Source organism: Harmonia axyridis, chromosome 2 (genome assembly GCF_914767665.1).
Source record: "Harmonia axyridis chromosome 2, icHarAxyr1.1, whole genome shotgun sequence".
Classification (NCBI taxonomy): domain Eukaryota; kingdom Metazoa; phylum Arthropoda; class Insecta; order Coleoptera; family Coccinellidae; genus Harmonia; species Harmonia axyridis.
This window is the reverse complement of record NC_059502.1, coordinates 60,424,207-60,442,680: the sequence shown is the minus strand read 5'-3', so window position 1 is coordinate 60,442,680 and position 18,474 is coordinate 60,424,207. Positions and strand designations below refer to the sequence as shown.

General features: G+C 35.5%; 1 protein-coding gene across 6 annotated transcripts in view; it reads left to right on the top strand.

Moving 5' to 3' along the window:
• The window catches only part of LOC123673941 (otoferlin-like), a 218,658-nt gene that overhangs the window by 70,525 nt on the left and 129,659 nt on the right, over positions 1-18,474 (top strand). For 4 of the 6 annotated variants that reach the window (XM_045608715.1, XM_045608716.1, XM_045608719.1 and 1 more), the window contains exon 6: positions 6,188-6,208. The exons of the other annotated variants lie outside the window; for them this stretch is intronic. In XM_045608715.1, the coding sequence (XP_045464671.1) occupies positions 6,188-6,208 (21 nt within the window). The remainder of the gene's footprint in view (positions 1-6,187; positions 6,209-18,474) is intronic. 6 annotated transcript variants of the gene reach the window in all.

Here is an 18,474-nt window from a genome sequence, read left to right as displayed (position 1 = left end):
ATTGCAAAAACAACCAAAATATTCAAGGTGGCTCATCAACGGTTCATCAAAACTACGTTTTCCAAATGAAGTATCACTCAGACATCAATTTTGAGGGATTTAAGCGCCCCTTCTCAAGGAGTTGCTCATTCAAGCCTCCAATAAACGTCTAAAGATGTCTCCCAAACAAAATCATTCAACGTGTTTCATTACATTTTTTAAAATTACTATGGAATAAGTAATATACAGAGTGGCTCGTCTGAGATGAAACACCCTGTATATGCTATGGACCAAGTGACGAATTGGGTATTATACATAATGCCCGGCCATTATGAAAAATGTCCAAAATGAGAGAGAAATTCGATGATAATTATTCAAATAATCAAATTTATCGGGCATTATACATATTGTCCATTTACTTTCGGACAGAGTGATATAAACATTTAATTACAAATATTAAATTAGTAATTTTTCATTTTATTGTCACTCACAATAAACTAAATGTTAAACAATTTAAATAATCAATCCTATTTTTTGTATTAATTAGCAAGGACTTCTAAATTAAGAATCCACTAATTTTTGAATTTAGAAAGAAAGTAATATTAAAAATATCGGTAACACGAAACATTTAAAATTGAGAAAAATGCTTCACAATAATATCACATTGAAGTATCATGATACTGTATCTACCAACGCATAGGTTAACAATAATATTCTATCCTTTCCTGCTGAATCATTCAGGTTGATGTTTTATTGTTGATGAATTTATTGATCACGTGCTGAACCGCTTGAGGAGGCTCCCATGAGTCCATTTAGCTTCAGGAAGCAACGAGTGAGATTATATTGAACAAAAAATTATAAATTCAGATGTTGCGATGAGGGGATGAAAATTTTTGAATAATAATTAACAGAATGAAAACAAATTATTTTTAAAGCAATCTTGGTTATTGAAATTAATTGAGATCAAAAATCAAAGTCAAAAATACCGACATACTCAATTGAAAACAGACGGGTTTGAAGGATTTTCTGAAATGTAAACGCAGTTCCTGAAAAGGACGCTATTTCATCTTCATTCAGCGACCCAGTATAATATTCGGATATACTCAATTCATATTATATCCTCAGATTTCAATATCTTGTAAGAAATTCTTGAATTTTAGTATCCTCCATAATTTTCAACCTTGTTTGTTACAAAGTATAATACAGTTGATTAAAATAAGAACATTCCTCGGAAAAATGACTAATATAATTGCCCATAAAGAAGATAAAACTTCGGACTTCGAACAATAAGCACCCAGAGGTTGTTTGAAAAGGCATCATCCATATACTACGAAAGAGTGGTTGAGCTCATTTCGAGCTGAATAGCCCATAAAATTACATAATGTGTCACATTTACCGCAGTCTTGTCTTTCCATGTTGAAAAATTCATATTATAATCTGAGATTATTTTAATCTGGTCATTCGGAAATAACCTCAAGAAGGATTTTAGAAGGGTAAACATTTTTTATATTTTTCGAATGTTGTTGATTTCTAGGCTACAGAGAGGCGAATATTCAAAAATTGAAATGTAAGAAATTATTCAGCCCAATACACACATACAAAAAAAAAAAGAAAAGGCAATCTAAAATCATGAACGTGATTGATCTTTTTCTTTTCTAGTGAGGTGTTCATTAGAAAAGAATCAGCATTAGCATTTCCGATATATGTACTTTGAAAACTGAAGAGATTAATAGGATATGGAAAGATAAATAATTCGGCCATCAATAAACCTCTCGAAAGTCTGTTAAATTTTTATTTCAAACATATGTTTAATTGATTAAATAGATTATAATTAAATTACACTTTACGTGCGAGTGACCACCTATGCGTCAATTTCGAATGAATCTATGAACAACGCACTTTAATTGTTATCATTTTATCTTGAATAGGCACAAAGACAACGTTCTATACTTTATAGCATAATGAATAAGTTTTTGAATAACGTAGGCTTTTAAAATTGCAAATAAATAACATTTAAACAGAAAAATAGAAATCCAAAATGAAATATTCCATTGAAAATAGAATTCATTGTTCAATTCATGAATGCTAGTGGAATGAGACTCCAACCGCCCTTCGACTACATCCATTTGCCTAAATTCTTGATGTATAATCCTCTTCTATTGTTAACTCAGAGTATTGCCTAACTAAACTTTAACATCTGCATCGAGGATTCATGCTGGATGCTGAAGCCTTTTCCGCTCTAGGTTAATGGCTTCCCATTTCACAATGGCAAGAACTCCATAGTGTGGATTTCGGGGCATATCTGAATATCTGATCTTATCTCGAAAAAATTGCTATCGATTTTTTGTGGGGTCTTCAGGGATATGCTGTATTTTTTCAGCTATATACGGGAAGACTTACAAAGATAACTGAATTCAGAATGGAGTGATTCGATGGGAGAACGGAAACTCAGAACTGTGTTAACTAGTTGAAATTTACATTTATACAGGCTCGTTCAATAGTGAACGATCGGTCGATAGCTCTTGGAAATTTGGGCTAGAAGAATGAGTAAAATTTTTACGGAATCGACTGTACTCATCGCATCAGGTTAAATTATTTTTGACTCTACAGTCTGGTCCGAAAGTGGTGAATTACGATACCACCCTGTTTTTTGAAATGGGAATGCCCAAATCCTATATCACACTTATAATCTCCATGAAATTTTGATTTCGAAATACTCCACTTGTCATCATTTATCTGTTGTACTTTTTGAATTTCATATTGAATTATCAAAATTATCAAAAATACTTATTGCCTAGCGACAATTGGTTTGAATGTAACAACCTGTAGTTTGTTACATTTTTAGATTAATAAAAATGAGCTGTTTCCAAACATTATGGTACTTGTGGTCTAGCAGACAGAATATGGAAGAAATTATTTCTTATTTTTATACATTTTTATTAATCTGAAAATGTAACAAACTACAGGGTGTTACATTCAAACCAAATGCCGCTAGACAATGAGTATTTTTGATAATATTGTTCATTTAACTAATAAAGAATGTTACGCGTTACTTTATGAGCACACACAAAACTATTGTATTTTTGTCCACCCTGTACCAATTGGAATCAACATGTGATACATTTTTGGACTCAGCTCAGCTAGAGTAATCGAAAAATTGAGACAAAACGGGGGTGTTCCATTTAAAAAAAATAACGGTGACGTCATTACTCGAAAGTAATTCACTCTGTATATTAGATTATTATTTTAAATTACGGTAAATTGAAATAAAAAGTCGACGTGTTTCGGGATTATTTCTTAAAATGGTCTGTTTAGCTGAAAATTAATTTGTTCCATACTTTACGGACACAATGTATAATGCAAGTTCAGGCACCCCACAAGGCACAAATTCAGATATACAATATCGTAGTGATATTCGGAACACGAAGCATAAATTATTCAAATTTGAGTGGCGACGATCAATTATATCTTCATCACACATCGAATAACTGAATACCGGGTCTTTTTAATGGTAGCAATTATTCCCGTAATTCCATGAATGTGAATATTTAAAATCGACGTCCATACTGGAAGTTCAAGTTCTGGCCGACAGTTCAACGAAATGTTAACGAATGAATGTGGCCCTTCAAATGCATGTTGTGGAAATTTCGAGTGAACTTTGTATTCACACCAGCGTATTTGTATTCATGCAAATATGCTCTTATTGTGACTGTCATGAATGACACAATGAGAGGGATACAAATTAGGGGAACCAGACACACAGGGTTTAACCCGCAGTAAAAGCTTAGGCAAATTACATGAATGAGGGCACGTATAATTGTTGAATCCATGATTATTTTCTGTCTGAAACGAAGAGTTCGTAGTCCGAGAACACTACGTAGATTTCCAGTAAAATGAAATGCTTTACTGAATGTAAATCAGAGTTTTCCAAGCCACACTTTTATTGTTGTAGCCGGAATAAGAAACACCAAATTTATGAATTTGTTGGGTATTAAAATGCCAATATTTCTTCCTTTGGAAAATAAATGATATATAGGTGTACAACTTTCCTTCCGCCGTTTTACAATAGATGGCTGTAGCGGTGAGTGGTAGTCGAAAGAAATATATCGATTTGTGTCTGCATCATAAAGTTATTCTCGATGAAACATGTCAGCTTACGGGCCAAATTCTCGTCATTTGCAGTAGGTTTTAATTTTCTGCTTTAATGTAGGATCCAGTTATTGTTCCCTGTAAATAATTGCTATGGTCAATCGGATGCTTGGAGACCTATTAGTTTTTTCAAGTGTCAAGGCCATGGCAGTTTCAATGAATTTACAGGGAACGAATTGTTATTGTACATATAATGTAAAAAGGATGTGTAATTCTTCGAGGTGTCGAAGATATGTCATGGAGTTGTAAATCTTGAAGAGATTTATTGGGGGGTTGAGAAAGTTCGAAGACAACACGGTCGTACCAGATGTGTCACATCTGAGTATCAGGTTCTTATCCTTCGAGAATATTCGATTTCTAGGAATCCGCGAAGATCTTTGTGGTCGGTACGGCAAAATTCTTATTGGACTAGAGGATGGTACTTTCCCTAAGGGTGTGGTCAAGCCGAAAGAAGGGAGGTCGATATTCGAGACAGGGTAAGTTCCAATCGTCAGAGAGTACAGTTCAACTTAAGCCGAAGACGAGTCAAGTTTGGTCGGTCAACTTAAGACGTAAGACGAAAAGACGGTTCGCGGACTAAATTAAGACGAGTTAGAGACGAGACGACCGAAAACTTGAAGTACAACGAAGACGTGATAAACGAAGACGTTTCGAGTAATCAACAAACAAGTTGAAGACGAAATTCAGTACCGTAGTGAGAAACTTGTAATTTGGACGTAATTAGGATCTTCCCAATACTGAGTTTGTACTGTATAAGTGCGGCTTTGTAAATAGATGTAAATAATTGAAAAGAGTTCAATTATTACAAATCCAACAAAGTCACGGAGAAAAAGACGAAAGGCCAGGTAATCGAATTATACCTCTAGACGATCGATTAACCAAGCCTACATGATTACGAAGAAATCTGCGGCTGAGGCTCATCGAATACTCTCAAATACCTATGGTGCGGTCGCTATTAGTGAGAAAACGTGCCGAGGGTGGTTTCAACGGTTCAAGAACGGTGATTTTCGAAGACCAGCAGGACGGTGGAAGAGAAAAGGTTTTCGAAGATGCAGAACTGGGGGCTTTACTTGACCAAGACTCGTGTCAAACGCAACAAGAATTGGCAGGATCATTGGTAGTGTCGCAACAAGTCATTTCAAAACACCCCACTCCTAAAAGTCATGGGAATGATTCAGAAACAAGGAAATTGGGTGCAGTACGAGCTGAAGCCGAAGATATGTTGAATGGCGTTTGTTCAACTGTAAAAAAAAGTGATTCCACGTCGACGGCCAAACCGAATATTCACGGTTTCAAGGTCATGCTCAGTATTTGGTGGGGCCATCTCGGCGTAGTATATTTTCCTGCAATTTCCTGCAAATATAAGTCCTAAACTTTTCCTTTCCGAGGCACAAGTTGGTTTCAAAACAACAACACTGCTGGTTGAAAGTTCACTTTTGATGTTTCTTGCATATTTGAAACTTTTTAAGTGACGTAGGTAAAAAGGTTATCTGATGAAGAGTTATCCATGTTGCGGTGCAGAAAGTAAACGTAAATAAAACATACTTTCATTTAGAAATTCTCATTCCAATATAATGCTTGGATATATGCCATGATTACATGGTATAACCTACTGAACAAAAATAAATATCAATAGTGATGCCTTTATAACCATTTGAAACTATAATTTATATTGGAAAATCCGTTACCAATTGAGTGTATTCCTTTTCCATTTCTTATTTTTGAATGAATATATTCGAATACTGAGCTAAGAATGCTGAAACGGTTAAAGACGTTCGATTTTGTTTTCTGCTTCCGATAAATCATGATTATCAATTAGAAAAGCTTCAAATTGAAAAATATTCTGTACAGTGAAACAATATAAGAAAAAATTGAACTTTTAAATAATAAATCATGAAATTCATAACTGATTTAGTAAGATGATGCAAAATAATTAAGTATAAGTGCATAGAATGACGAGGTTGTGGGAAAGTGTTTAAGCAAATATTCCGAATATTTTCACAAATTATGTTCAATAATGTTATTAATATTGTGTCAAAATAATATATATTTGTTGCAGCATATCAGTAGAGAACCGAAGGTAATGAAACATAGACTAGGTATTTTATAAAAGCACCAGACACATTGCACAAGTTTCAAAATGAAATCTTCGATCTTCAATATGATCAATGCATTTAAAAGATCGAATGTTGAAAAGCACAATTATAAATTGTTTTACATATGTTTATGAATTTTGTTGATTATTTATTTGAAACTCTGTAAACTTCTATTAACTAGTTTGAAATGCACGAATATAGAGTGCTAAGTGAACCTATGAGCTAGACGATTAGGCTGTAGATATTTGATCTGAAGTTTAATTTGATTCTTAATGAAAAACAAGCACATAATCTCACATCGAATGAATATGCACTCACCCCCAGGTTACCTCACAAATAGTTTCCTAGTAAACAGAATGCACGTAAGAGTAGAATCGAAGGTAGAATAACTTTTTCTTTAAATAATCACCCCTACTAGTTTGGCGTTCAATAAAGAAGATTTCTGAAAATACAAAAAAAAAAGAAGAACAATTTCCAAGTGTATAATATCATACGATATTAATTATCTATCTAGCTAATATATCAGCAAAAATCCCATCAACATAACCATTGTCAAACAGAAGACCTCCAAGCTATTACGTAGGAATCATAATCGAAAGTAACCCAAGGAAAATGCATGTAATCGAGGGAGAGTTGCGATATACCGGTTTCACCCTTGTTAGGGATCATCAGTACCGCGTTACTCAACCCAAGATGACAAACAAACGAAATAGCAGACACCTTATTGAACGCAAGCAGATGCAAAGCGGTATATCGCTACTCTCCCTCGATGACATGCATTCTCCTTGGGTTACATTCGATTATGATTCCTACGTAATAGCGTGGAGGTCTTTTTTTGCTGATACATTAACCAGATAGATAATTAATATCGTATGATATTATACACTTGGAAATTGTACTTCTTTTTCTTTTTGTATTATCATCAAGTATCAAGTATCAGCCATTTTTATTCATTAAGAAGATTTCGACTGAATACTGGAATGCTCTGAAAAAATACCACCATTACATGTGATGTGATAAAAGAAAGAAGTCCTTCTGAAGAGTCTTAACTGGTTCTGTAGCTGCAATTACTCTTATTCTCATCAAAACACTTCAAATATCCAGCACTTCGATCACTTAAGTTTTCTATCGACCGTTGTTGTAAATCATATTATCACAGCAATATAATCGACATTTTCAGAAATACTTCTCAGTCTGAATACTATTACTCAACTCAGTCAAAATCGAATAAGACAAATGGACGCTAAAAATTTGAGCGTCTCTTATAATAGCACCATTTATCGATAGACGTCATTTCACTTCCCCTTTTTCCTTAATGAACAGTTCGAATGGAAGTTCGAAAACAATTAAGTGTTATTTGATGAATTTCGAAGAATGGTTCTCGCGAATGGGAGCTACAGTAATTGAGTAATTTTTTTCCATTGCCTGATTAAAACTGATGAATTGAGCAATGAGCCTGGTGAAAGCTCTTGAAATCAGCCTGGCCTGGTGGTTTCTATTGATTTTTCATTTGCCGAACGACCAATAAATCAGTATCTCCGGGATTTAGAGATTTGATACGTTGAAGTTTTACAAACATTCAGAGTGAAAGCTGAATGTGAGGTGAAGCGAGAACTTTGACGTGTATCTCTTTGTTGACTTTACTCAATGATTTGATTTTTTTTCTGTGATTGCATTCGACTCATGTGGATATTTGAATGTGAACTTTATCATCGAGATATACAATCACGAAAAAGAAACCCTTAAAATATGAACACAAAGAGTTTTATTTCATTTTCAAACCAAGGAGAAGGGGTGAAGTTATAAGTTTATCTAGCCTGTCTATATGTTGATGCTGGCAGGTCGGTATCTTGGTATCTAAATTTGTGAGGAAAAAATCATGAAAAATGATGAAAGTCAAGCTACACGTTTTCCCTTTTCCCCTTTCACAAATAGTGAACGTCTAATTAAAAAGACAAGGACGTCTTCCACAGCAAATCTTTGTATCTGATGTGAGCTTCATTCATCTAAAGCTTTCGTGAGGGCCTTAAGATTGAATTATAGATGTTCCTTTTCACTGCGACCTAATGGACCTGATGCACCCCATCAGAGCTATTCTCGGCATACTAATAAAAATAATTTTATTTAATCCCTTAAGACACTACATGGTGTATATGACCCAATAAGAAAACTAAACAACTAAGGAGTCACATAAATATTCATTTACAGAATAGAAACCTTTTTTTAGGAGGAGGTTCTTGATTTCTTTTTTGAACAATTTCAAATTCAAGGACTTCACAGATGGTGGCAAATGATTGTTTAACTTAATACTTCGGTACAATGGAGAGCATTCAAATTTATGGGTCCTATGTATAGGTAATACAAAAATTTGCGTATTTCTAGTTACATAATTATGATGACTTTTTAATTTATTCCATTTGTCTTCATTTCCCTTTGCGTAAAGCAAGCATTTGAAAATATTGTACGTGATACCCGTTTCTGAGCTACAAAAACTCTGGAGAAGTCAGGGCTAGTTCCTCAGAGCAAAATGTTATAAGACAGATGGCTATACACCAGGCTGTAGTATACACTCATTACAGAGGTCCTAGGTAAAACATTCCCAATTCTAGCGATTGCAGAAACTGAACTGTTTAATTTTTTACACAACACGTCAATACGAGTAGTCCATCTTAAATTTCTGTTCACATGGATTCCAAGAAATTTAGCTGTTTCTGATATTGTTGTCCCCATATTCCAAACTGAAGGTACTAATTTAATTATTTTTTATAGAGAAGTAAACGTATACAGTTTTATCAACGTTCACCATCAAATTGTTTGAGCGGCACCAGTTAACAAATTCCCTAATAATAAATTCACAGGCACTCCTGCGAGAATGGTTTCTCGCAGGAGTGCCTGTGGTGGTCCACAGACGCATCATCAGCAAATAGCGTTATTGAGAAAGAAGCAAATTTTACAGGCAAATCATTTATATATATATATATAATCGGTTTTAGAACGTCCGGCGACGTTGTCCGATGCCTAACTTCCACTCGTTCCTATCGTTCCATTGGTCCTCTCTTAGATTCCTATCACTCATAGCCTTGGTTATTCCTTCCTTTATACATATTATAAATAGAAGGGGTCCTAGCAAGGATCCCTGAGGAACTCAAAGTCCAATATCGTGATTTTCAGAATATCGTGATCTACAGCTCGCCTTCCATTTCTAAAGTTCTAATGAACTCCAGTATCTGGTATGGCTTCAAGGAGGATACTTCCTCTTTTCTACGAATTTCTTGTCCAAAGCAGGTTTTGCGTTGGCTAGTGATGGCGAGGCATTCCATCCACTCCTCTTCACAGAATCTGCAGTCGTCATTTTCTTCTAGACCCATTCTCATGAGATGTTTCCTAAGACGACAGTGCCCTGTGAGGAATCGAGTGAGAAGGTATAGTATATTTTTGCTAAGACCCAGATAATTCTTGGATCTCACAGTGTTAAAGGGTCCAAGAAACTTCATGAAATGATCCAAACCAGGTTTTTTTCTTCCCCTGGAACGATTTCTTTTAGGTTAATATGCCTATACCACAGAAAGAATTTGGGTCGACGAAATTAGTTTGTGCTTCTTTTTGGTAGATGTGTTGGCCTCTTCATTCCTTCTAATTCTTGAGTGGCCGGGAACCCAGACCAAAAATACCTTGTTATTCCTGCCTATTTCATTAAGATTTTTTTGGCACTCCAATACCATCTTAGAATCGATGATATGTGAGCTCAGTGCTTTTGATTGCAGCCTGACTATATAAATGTATTGCTATATCACATTTCTCATAGTTTATTGCTTGGTTTATTTCTACACATCTTTTTATTGCAAGTATCTCTGTCTGAAAGACACTTATACAGCGGCCTAATGAGAATGACCATTTGAAGTCAGACCCCGTTGTGATTTAGAATTATCTGTAGATCATTTAATTATATTCTCTTGGAAGACTGGGATTGTGAACTCCCTTTCCCAATTTTTTTGTCTACTTAGTATCGTAGTCTTCTCGATGCTAACTTTCTTTATCATCTCGTCACTGGGAAGATTCGGTGAGGGCCTCACTAACGCATGCTAATAATTATCAACCAAAGAGAAAATGCAATGGCATAAACAAAATTTCGATATTATTAGTTAAACAGTTTCGAATATTATCCATCGTTTCGAAAAATTCGGTTGCTTCAACAATGAAGAGATCTGGCAGATGAATTGAAGCATTATATTATTGAATGAACATACTTCTCTTTGCAGTTTTTCAATCAACCGATATGACACTGCTCAGCTGTGTATTCTTATTCGATTGGTATATAAATTAATGGCATGTGAGATAGAGAATAATTCCTCTTAAAAAAGTAGAACTTTTGGTAAAGATACATATCATGTTTTTTGAAGGTTGAAACAAACTTCAAGCTCTTCTATACATATGAATTAGTGTGCATTCCAGCACCAGCCATGACTTGAAACAAACGTTTGTTGCATTATGTCGAGCTAAGACAATTTTCCTTCGTTTTTCTTATTTAATTGCATCATACATCAACAAGAGTTAAGTTCAAAAACTCTAAACATGGAGGAAGTTATGAGCATTGAAATAAAAATTGTGAATTCTATTCGTGCCTGCAGCTTGCAACGACAGCTCTTTCAATTACAGTTGAAAAATAAGGAAACTGTTGAACACATTGATTTAGTTCCTCATATGGACGTCAGGTGGTTGAGTCGTGGAAAGTTTTTAGAAAGGTTTCAAGAATTATTGCCTGTAATAATAGTTTATCTGAACGAGAGAAGTAATGATAATCTGTTGCTGAAAAATGGCAAATGGTGTTCTGATAAAAAATTCTTGACAGACATCCTAATGCATTTAAAAACCATCAACTGGGAGCTTCCAGGTAAGGAAAAATCTGTTATTGAAATCAAGACATTCAAAAGTAAATTGTGATGATGAATCAACTACAACAAAAGGAGCTGAAACATTTTTTGTCTTTAAAAGCAAGTATTTCTCGAATGAACTTTGATATTTATGAGGAAACGCCTCAGAGTGAAAGAAGCATCAATAACATATGGTACCGACGCATCCACCATTCTGCAACATGGTGATCTTTATTGTTACAAAATTATTGTTGGTTGGTGTTGGTAACATCTTACATTCGTTAATATATAAAAGTACTATTTTCAACGATTAGTGGTACCAGCAGTGCCACTTACCATGCGGTCCATGAAATATTGACCTTTCTGAATTTTCTGACCTGGTATTTGCATAACCTAACAATGAACTGAAATGAAATGTTGTATCTACGGAATATCTTTGCAGATTTGAATATTGTTGTTGAAGATTTCAGCAAGAGTCTGCCTTCATTATATTTTCTAAATATGTGGATAAATAATTCTCAAATATTCAAAAAATATAAAAACACGATGCCACCTTGTTTTTAAAAGAGAATGCCAAATTTTATATCTTCTCCATGGAATTCTGATTTCGAAATAACCCACACTGCAATCATTAAAAAATTACCTTTAAAATAAGTCAATAATATAATTTATTCAAATAGCATGTCTTAAGTTTTTGTCTGTCCGATACCCTAGTGAGTATTTTTCATTTTTTGTTGAGACTCGTGGTACCTCCTCAAATGAATAGTTTTCAAAATACTTCGCATTTCATGATTTGAATGGGGTCTGGCAGAATATTCTCCAACGCATATAGGTACAGTTTCTAAGGGATTAGATTATTCAACTCTAATTAATATAATAATATCAACTGAAGATAAGCCAAATCTAAGAAATCACTAAAATATTTGGAAACCTTCATTTTGACAAAATGAAATAGAGACCAAGTTACAATGATATTGAAATATAAAAAGAACTCAATTGGAATGAAATACACTGTGCAAATAAATTAACACACATTATGGAAATCTCAAATTTATTCTACAACTGAAGGAGTTCTCAATGATAATTATTTTTATCAGAATTATGCATGCATATGTTATCCACTCGCCCATCGAAGGGCGCGTTTGGATTTTGCGAGAGAGCATATCCATTGGCCAACAGAGGTAATTGCACTGAGCATATCTTTCATGTGGACATCTGTATACAAGGGAACGTCGATCACAATGGTAGAGGCAGAATCTAGACCCATCTGTGAAGAGAAGTCTTTCCCAATCAGCCTTTTCCCAATGGATATGCTCTCTCGCAAAATCCAAACGCGCCCTTCGATGGGCTGGGGTAAGAGTTGGGCCTCTTGCCGCGACACGAGGCCTTAAATCATATTCTCTGAGGCGATTTCTTATTGTCTGAGTGCTAATTTGCACCCCATGAGTTTGCTCAAGCTGATTTTGAAGGTGGCGAGCGGTTGCAAACCGTTGTCTCAACGAAGAAACTCTCAAGTAACGTTCTTGAATGGCAGTTGTTACCCGTGGTCTACCCTGTCCTGGTCTTCGGACATTCATACCTGTCTCCCTGAATCGCTGCAACATTCTGGACACAAATTGTATGGGAAACTCCAAACCTTTCTTCAATTCTTGTGTATGATCAGCCTTCTTCTCGCAAAACTACCGCTTGGGCACATTCCTCTTGGGTCAAATTGCGTGTTTGGCGTTGCATAGCGATCGAGTGTAGAAAATCAAACGAAAGAAAAACTATTGATCACTAGAATTGATTGAGAACAACTGATTTCAGAATGGAGCCAATACATTCAAAATCTGATAATCTCATCTTTTTTTATTCCTGCTGAGAAAAAACATCTGTATTGAAGAAAAACGTTGAAAGTGGATAACATTTGCAAGCATAATTCTGATAAAAATAATTATCATTGAGAACACCTTCAGTTGTAGAATAAATTTGAGATTTCCATAATGTGCGTTAATTTATTTGCTCAGTGTACATGTTTACGATATGAACTGATTTAACACACAAAATCTCTGACATTTATTGCAATTTTCATTCAAAGAATAAAACAATCCCTTAATCGATAGTTTCAGCAGTCCTCTTCAAGTATTCAATATCTTTCAACCCTAAGGTTGAGAGGTACGCTTTTCATATTTGTTGATTCAGAAGGCCAGGGTCACATACACCCCTGAGTATGACTCTCTAGGTAAACGAGTTGAGGCAAAAATAAAATTCAATCAACCAATTGATCTCCCAGCTAAACAATATATTGCTTGGAAATAACCTCGTTTGAAACCGATACACGTATCTTCTCTTTATCAACTGTCTCGTTCCAATTTATACCTAACAATGAAATACGTGCTTGACATATTTGCCATCAGTTATTGCTTCCGATATTGTCTGATGGCAATCTTTATGGGAGTAATTTGAGCTGAAACAATTTTTCATGAAAATTTTATGAATTTGGAGTTGTTTTGGGATAGAAGGGTAAATATAATTACGAAATCAGAAATGAATGTATAGATTTCTAAGCGAGTGTTTTCCGATCGCTCTATATTAGGTGTAGTAAAAAGAAATCTATAATTTTCCAATAGATGGCTTTAGTTATCTGTATCTAGCGTTGTGAAGGGTGTTTTTTTAGAGCTATAGAACTTTGAATTGCAATAAAACAACGCAAGATAATCTTGTGGCATTACATTTTTTATATGACTTCTGGCATATGACCGTCACGGCTGGCTCGGATGTAGTCCAACCTGGACGTCCAATTTTCGATGACTTTTTCCAACATTTGTGGTCGTATATCGGCAATAACACGGCGAATGTTGTCTTCCAAATGGTCAAGGGTTTGTGGCTTATCCGCATAGACCAATGACTTTACATAGCCCCACAGAAAGTAGTCTAGCGGTGTTAAATCACAAGATCTTGGAGGCCAATTCACAGGTCCAAAACGTGAAATTAGGCGGACACCAAACGTGTCTTTCAATAAATCGATTGTGGCACGAGCTGTGTGACATGTTGTGCCGTCTTGTTGGAACCACAGCTCCTGGACATCATGGTTGTTCAATTCAGGAATGAAAAAGTTAGTAATCATGGCTCTATACCGATCACCATTGACTGGAACGTTCTGGCCCTCATCGTTTTTGAAGAAGTACGGATCAATGGTTCCACCAGCCCATAAGGCGCACCAAACAGTCAGTTTTTCTGGATATAACGGTGTTTCGACATACACTTGAGGATTAGTTCACTCCAAATGCGGCAGTTTTGTTTGTTGAAGTAGCCATTCAACCAGAAGTGCGCTTCATCGCTAAACAAAATAAAATGGATGTAGTGCGCGATACGCACCATTACTTTCGAAATAAAATTGCACTATTTGTAAGCGTTGTTCAGGCGTGAGTCTATTCACGATGAATTGTCAAACCAAACTGAGAATAAATCACTTGACAGCTATTAAATCGGTCACCATCTTGAACAGTAATGCCAACTTAAAGTTATATACCTCGAAAAAAAACACCCGTTATAAGTTCAATCGGGTTCCACTAGATGAGATTCCTTACTACAAAAACTTTCCTGGTAGTTTTGTGATTAGTTGACACATTTAAGTTTGAGAGCGCGTCAAAGATGGACACTCACAAAAACGTTATATTTCATAGTTTTTCTTCGATTAAGGCGAAAATAGAAGGCAGGGACTGAAAATCTGAATGATGTTCATGGTCCTGTTAGTGCAACAGCCAAAGTTTTTATGGAAATGAATGCGGTCGTAGAAAATGCATACTACACATCTCGAGTTGTAAGACAATTACGCACTCCTAGAGTTATTCAATTTTTCTAGTGATACGTAATATGCTTTTTTCAACTTTTTTTATGTAATATACTATTTTCTTGGTGTTATTGAGAATAACCTGGAGGATATGTGGTTTCCTCAAGACGGAACTAACAGACTGATACAGAGCCACCTCAGCTATCCATTCATTCAAAACCAAATTTATATCTAGAAATATACTAGTTAATTAGTCTCTCAGAACATGTGATTTTTGACACCTTGTGATTTGATAGTGAAAATATACAGCATTCAGTGTAAGCCAACAAAACCTCAAGTAACGGGTGTTTTTTTCGAGGTATATAACTTAAAGTTGGCATTACTGTTCAAGATTTAACAGCTGTCAAGTGATTTATTCTCAGTTTGGTTTGGCAATTCATCGTGAATAGACTCACGCCTGAACAACGCTTGCAAATAGTGCAATTTCATTTCGAAAATAATGGTTCTGTGCGGAATACGTATCGCGCACTACGTCCATTTTATTTTGTTTAGCGATGAAGCGCACTTCTGGTTGAATGGCTACGTCAACAAACAAAACTGCCACATTTGGAGTGAAGCTAATCCTCAAGTGTATGTCGAAACACCGTTACATCCAGAAAAACTGACTGTTTGGTGCGCTTTATGGGCTGGTGGAATCATTGGTCTGCACTTCTTCAAAAACGATGATGGCCAGAACGTTACAGTCAATGGTGATCGGTATAGAGCCATGATTACTAACTTTTTCATTCCTGAATTGAACAACCATTATGTCCAGGAGCTGTGGTTCCAACAAGACGGCGCAACATTTAACACAGCACGTGCCACAATCGATTTATTGAAAGACACGTTTGGTGACCACCTAATTTCACGTTTTGGACCTGTGAATTGACCTCCAAGATCTTGTGATTTAACATCGCTAGACTACTTTCTGTGGTGCTATGCAAAGTCATTGGTCTATGCGGATAAGCCATAAACCCTTGACCATTTGGAAGACAACATTCGCCGTGTTATTGCCGATATACGGACACAAATGTTGGAAAGAGTCATCGAAAATTGGACGTCCAGATTGGAGTACATCCGAGCCAGACGTGGCGGTCATATGCCAGAAATCATATTTGAAATGTAATTCCACAAGATTATCTTCCGGATAAATGAAATTCATGTCAACCGAATAATCCATCGTTGTTTTATTGCAATTTAAAGTTCTATAGCTCTAAAAAACACCCTTCATATGCCAATGTAAAAAGTCGAATGCAATTCAGAATTTATCTGATGTCATAATTTACAGGAGTTCCATTCAAAAGTACGAAGTTAATGTAACTTATGGAAATTTTCCATAAAGCAGCTGCACAATATTGTTTATTAAAACGTTCCATTTCTCATATAATCGCGATAAGTCTTTATTCTGCTATCGCATTCGAAGAGAAAATTGCTTCTATTTGCGGCGGTATATTTTTTCTTTGTAGTGGTTCGGTTTATTTCCATCGAATTTTCATGGAATTACTCGTGAGGTAGGAAGATTGAATTAAATAAGCTTTCTCGAGCGGATATGAATTCTAAAGCTCGACTGGTATCGTATAATAAACAACTCCCTAAGTTAGTTTAAGAATCCAAGTTAAGAGTCGAAGTTTACATATAAAGTACAGAATGAAAATGCAGTTTTCCTGATCAATTTTACGAATGCATAGTTTGCGTTTTCGTCTGTGCTTTTATAACGGATATGAAACAGGAGTTATTACTTCCACTTCCGTTTGATAATGGGTTCACTATTCGGAAGTTTGGATAACTAAGGATGGACAAATGAAACGCACATTGAAAATAATAGTTTATCCACAACAAAACAAATTTAACACAGAGCTTTATATATTTTTTTTTCATAACTGAGGTTACTGAATATAAAATACCATAAAATTAAAAAAAAACATAGGGAAGCAGTCATTCGACACAGGAGTCTTGCGCGCTTGTTCAAAATATTATTCACTTACAGGGTGTTCTTAAATAATTGTAAGATTTAGAACTTTCCTCTAAAATATATTAGGTGTACAACTCCGCTTTCGACGTTTTGCAATAGATGGTTGTCGCGGTAAGTGGTAGTTAAAATAAATAGATCGTAGATGTCATACAATAAGCTTAGGTATTTGCAAACATAACGTCATCGTAATAAAGTTATTATCGATTAAATATCACAGCTTACGAGCCAAATTCTCGTAAATTGCGGAAGGTTAAAATAGTTTGCTTCAATATGAAGAACTCTGCGGTTGAGGCTCATCGAATGCTCTCAAATACCTATGGTGAGGCCGCTACTATTGAAAGAACGTGCCGAGAGTGGTTTCAATGCGACAAGAATTAGCAGGACCATTGGGAGTCACGCAACAAGCCATTTCAAAACGTCTGAGAGTCTTCTAGAGTTTCACAGAACATGTTTCATATGACCACCGTCATGTCAAATCGCGAGAACCTGGCGGCCTACTACTGTAACCATACCTAGAGAAAACACGATAGGAGAAGCTCTTGCAAGACAGTCTAAATTTCGCGTTTCGCTGTGATATCATGTTCAGGAGATTATCTTCCAACTTGGAGAGGATCTAATTAGTGAGGCTATCCTACTGTTTAACGCTTATATTTTCGAACTCCACATGTCTTCTATCAATCTGTCAAGACTCAACCTATCGGTCACTATGACGGCCAAATTGGCGTGCAATTCAAATCTTGCACTACAACTGACTTACCATATAGTTTTAGGGGTTTTACCTTATTTCCTGAAAAAAAATGTTGTGTAGAATTTTCAGGATTTTTCAAAACACACATCATTTACTCTGGACATGGAGGCCTTTATAACAGAGAGCTGAAAAAAGACTTAAAAAGTTTCTGGATCCAAATGAATCGTCAAAATCGTTTCAGATATCCAGTTTTATGAAAAATTTTCGAATAATTCATGAAGAATTGAGTAAGTCTATAAGAGCTTATCTTCTTTCACTAGGTTGGATAGCATCTCTTTGAAAATTCCTAAATGATATGGCTTTGGAAATTTCATATAATTGCATTACTCATACAATGTTATAACTTTCTTAACTTTAGTGTACTGAATATTTTCCTCTTTCCACTTTTCTGACGTATCTACTTCTGCGTTTAATACATTATATCATCCGCTCTTGCTTGAAAATTCCGCTGAAGGCCTATATCTCAACTACCTCCAGGGTCCAGGCGATTATTATTGTCTTGCGTTAACGTCCAAGCTTGTATCTCTCCAAACAGCACCGGAAATGGGGAGATGTTGGATAATGGTGTTTGGGTCAATAAACTGACCCAAATACCTGTAACTATCATCTAATTGTTATAACAATTCATAGCTGTTGAGTAATTCTGCCTACAGCACAGTAACACTCGTTAATGTTGTAGGTAATCCAAATCAAACTTCTACAATCCTACATTACGTCCCCCCATTTAAACATTCTTACAATGATGTCCATGATATGCAAAATATGTTCGTAACATTGATAGTGACACCTCATTTAATTGAATATACATAGGAGTATCTACAACTTTGCTTCCGCCGTTTTTTTCCGAA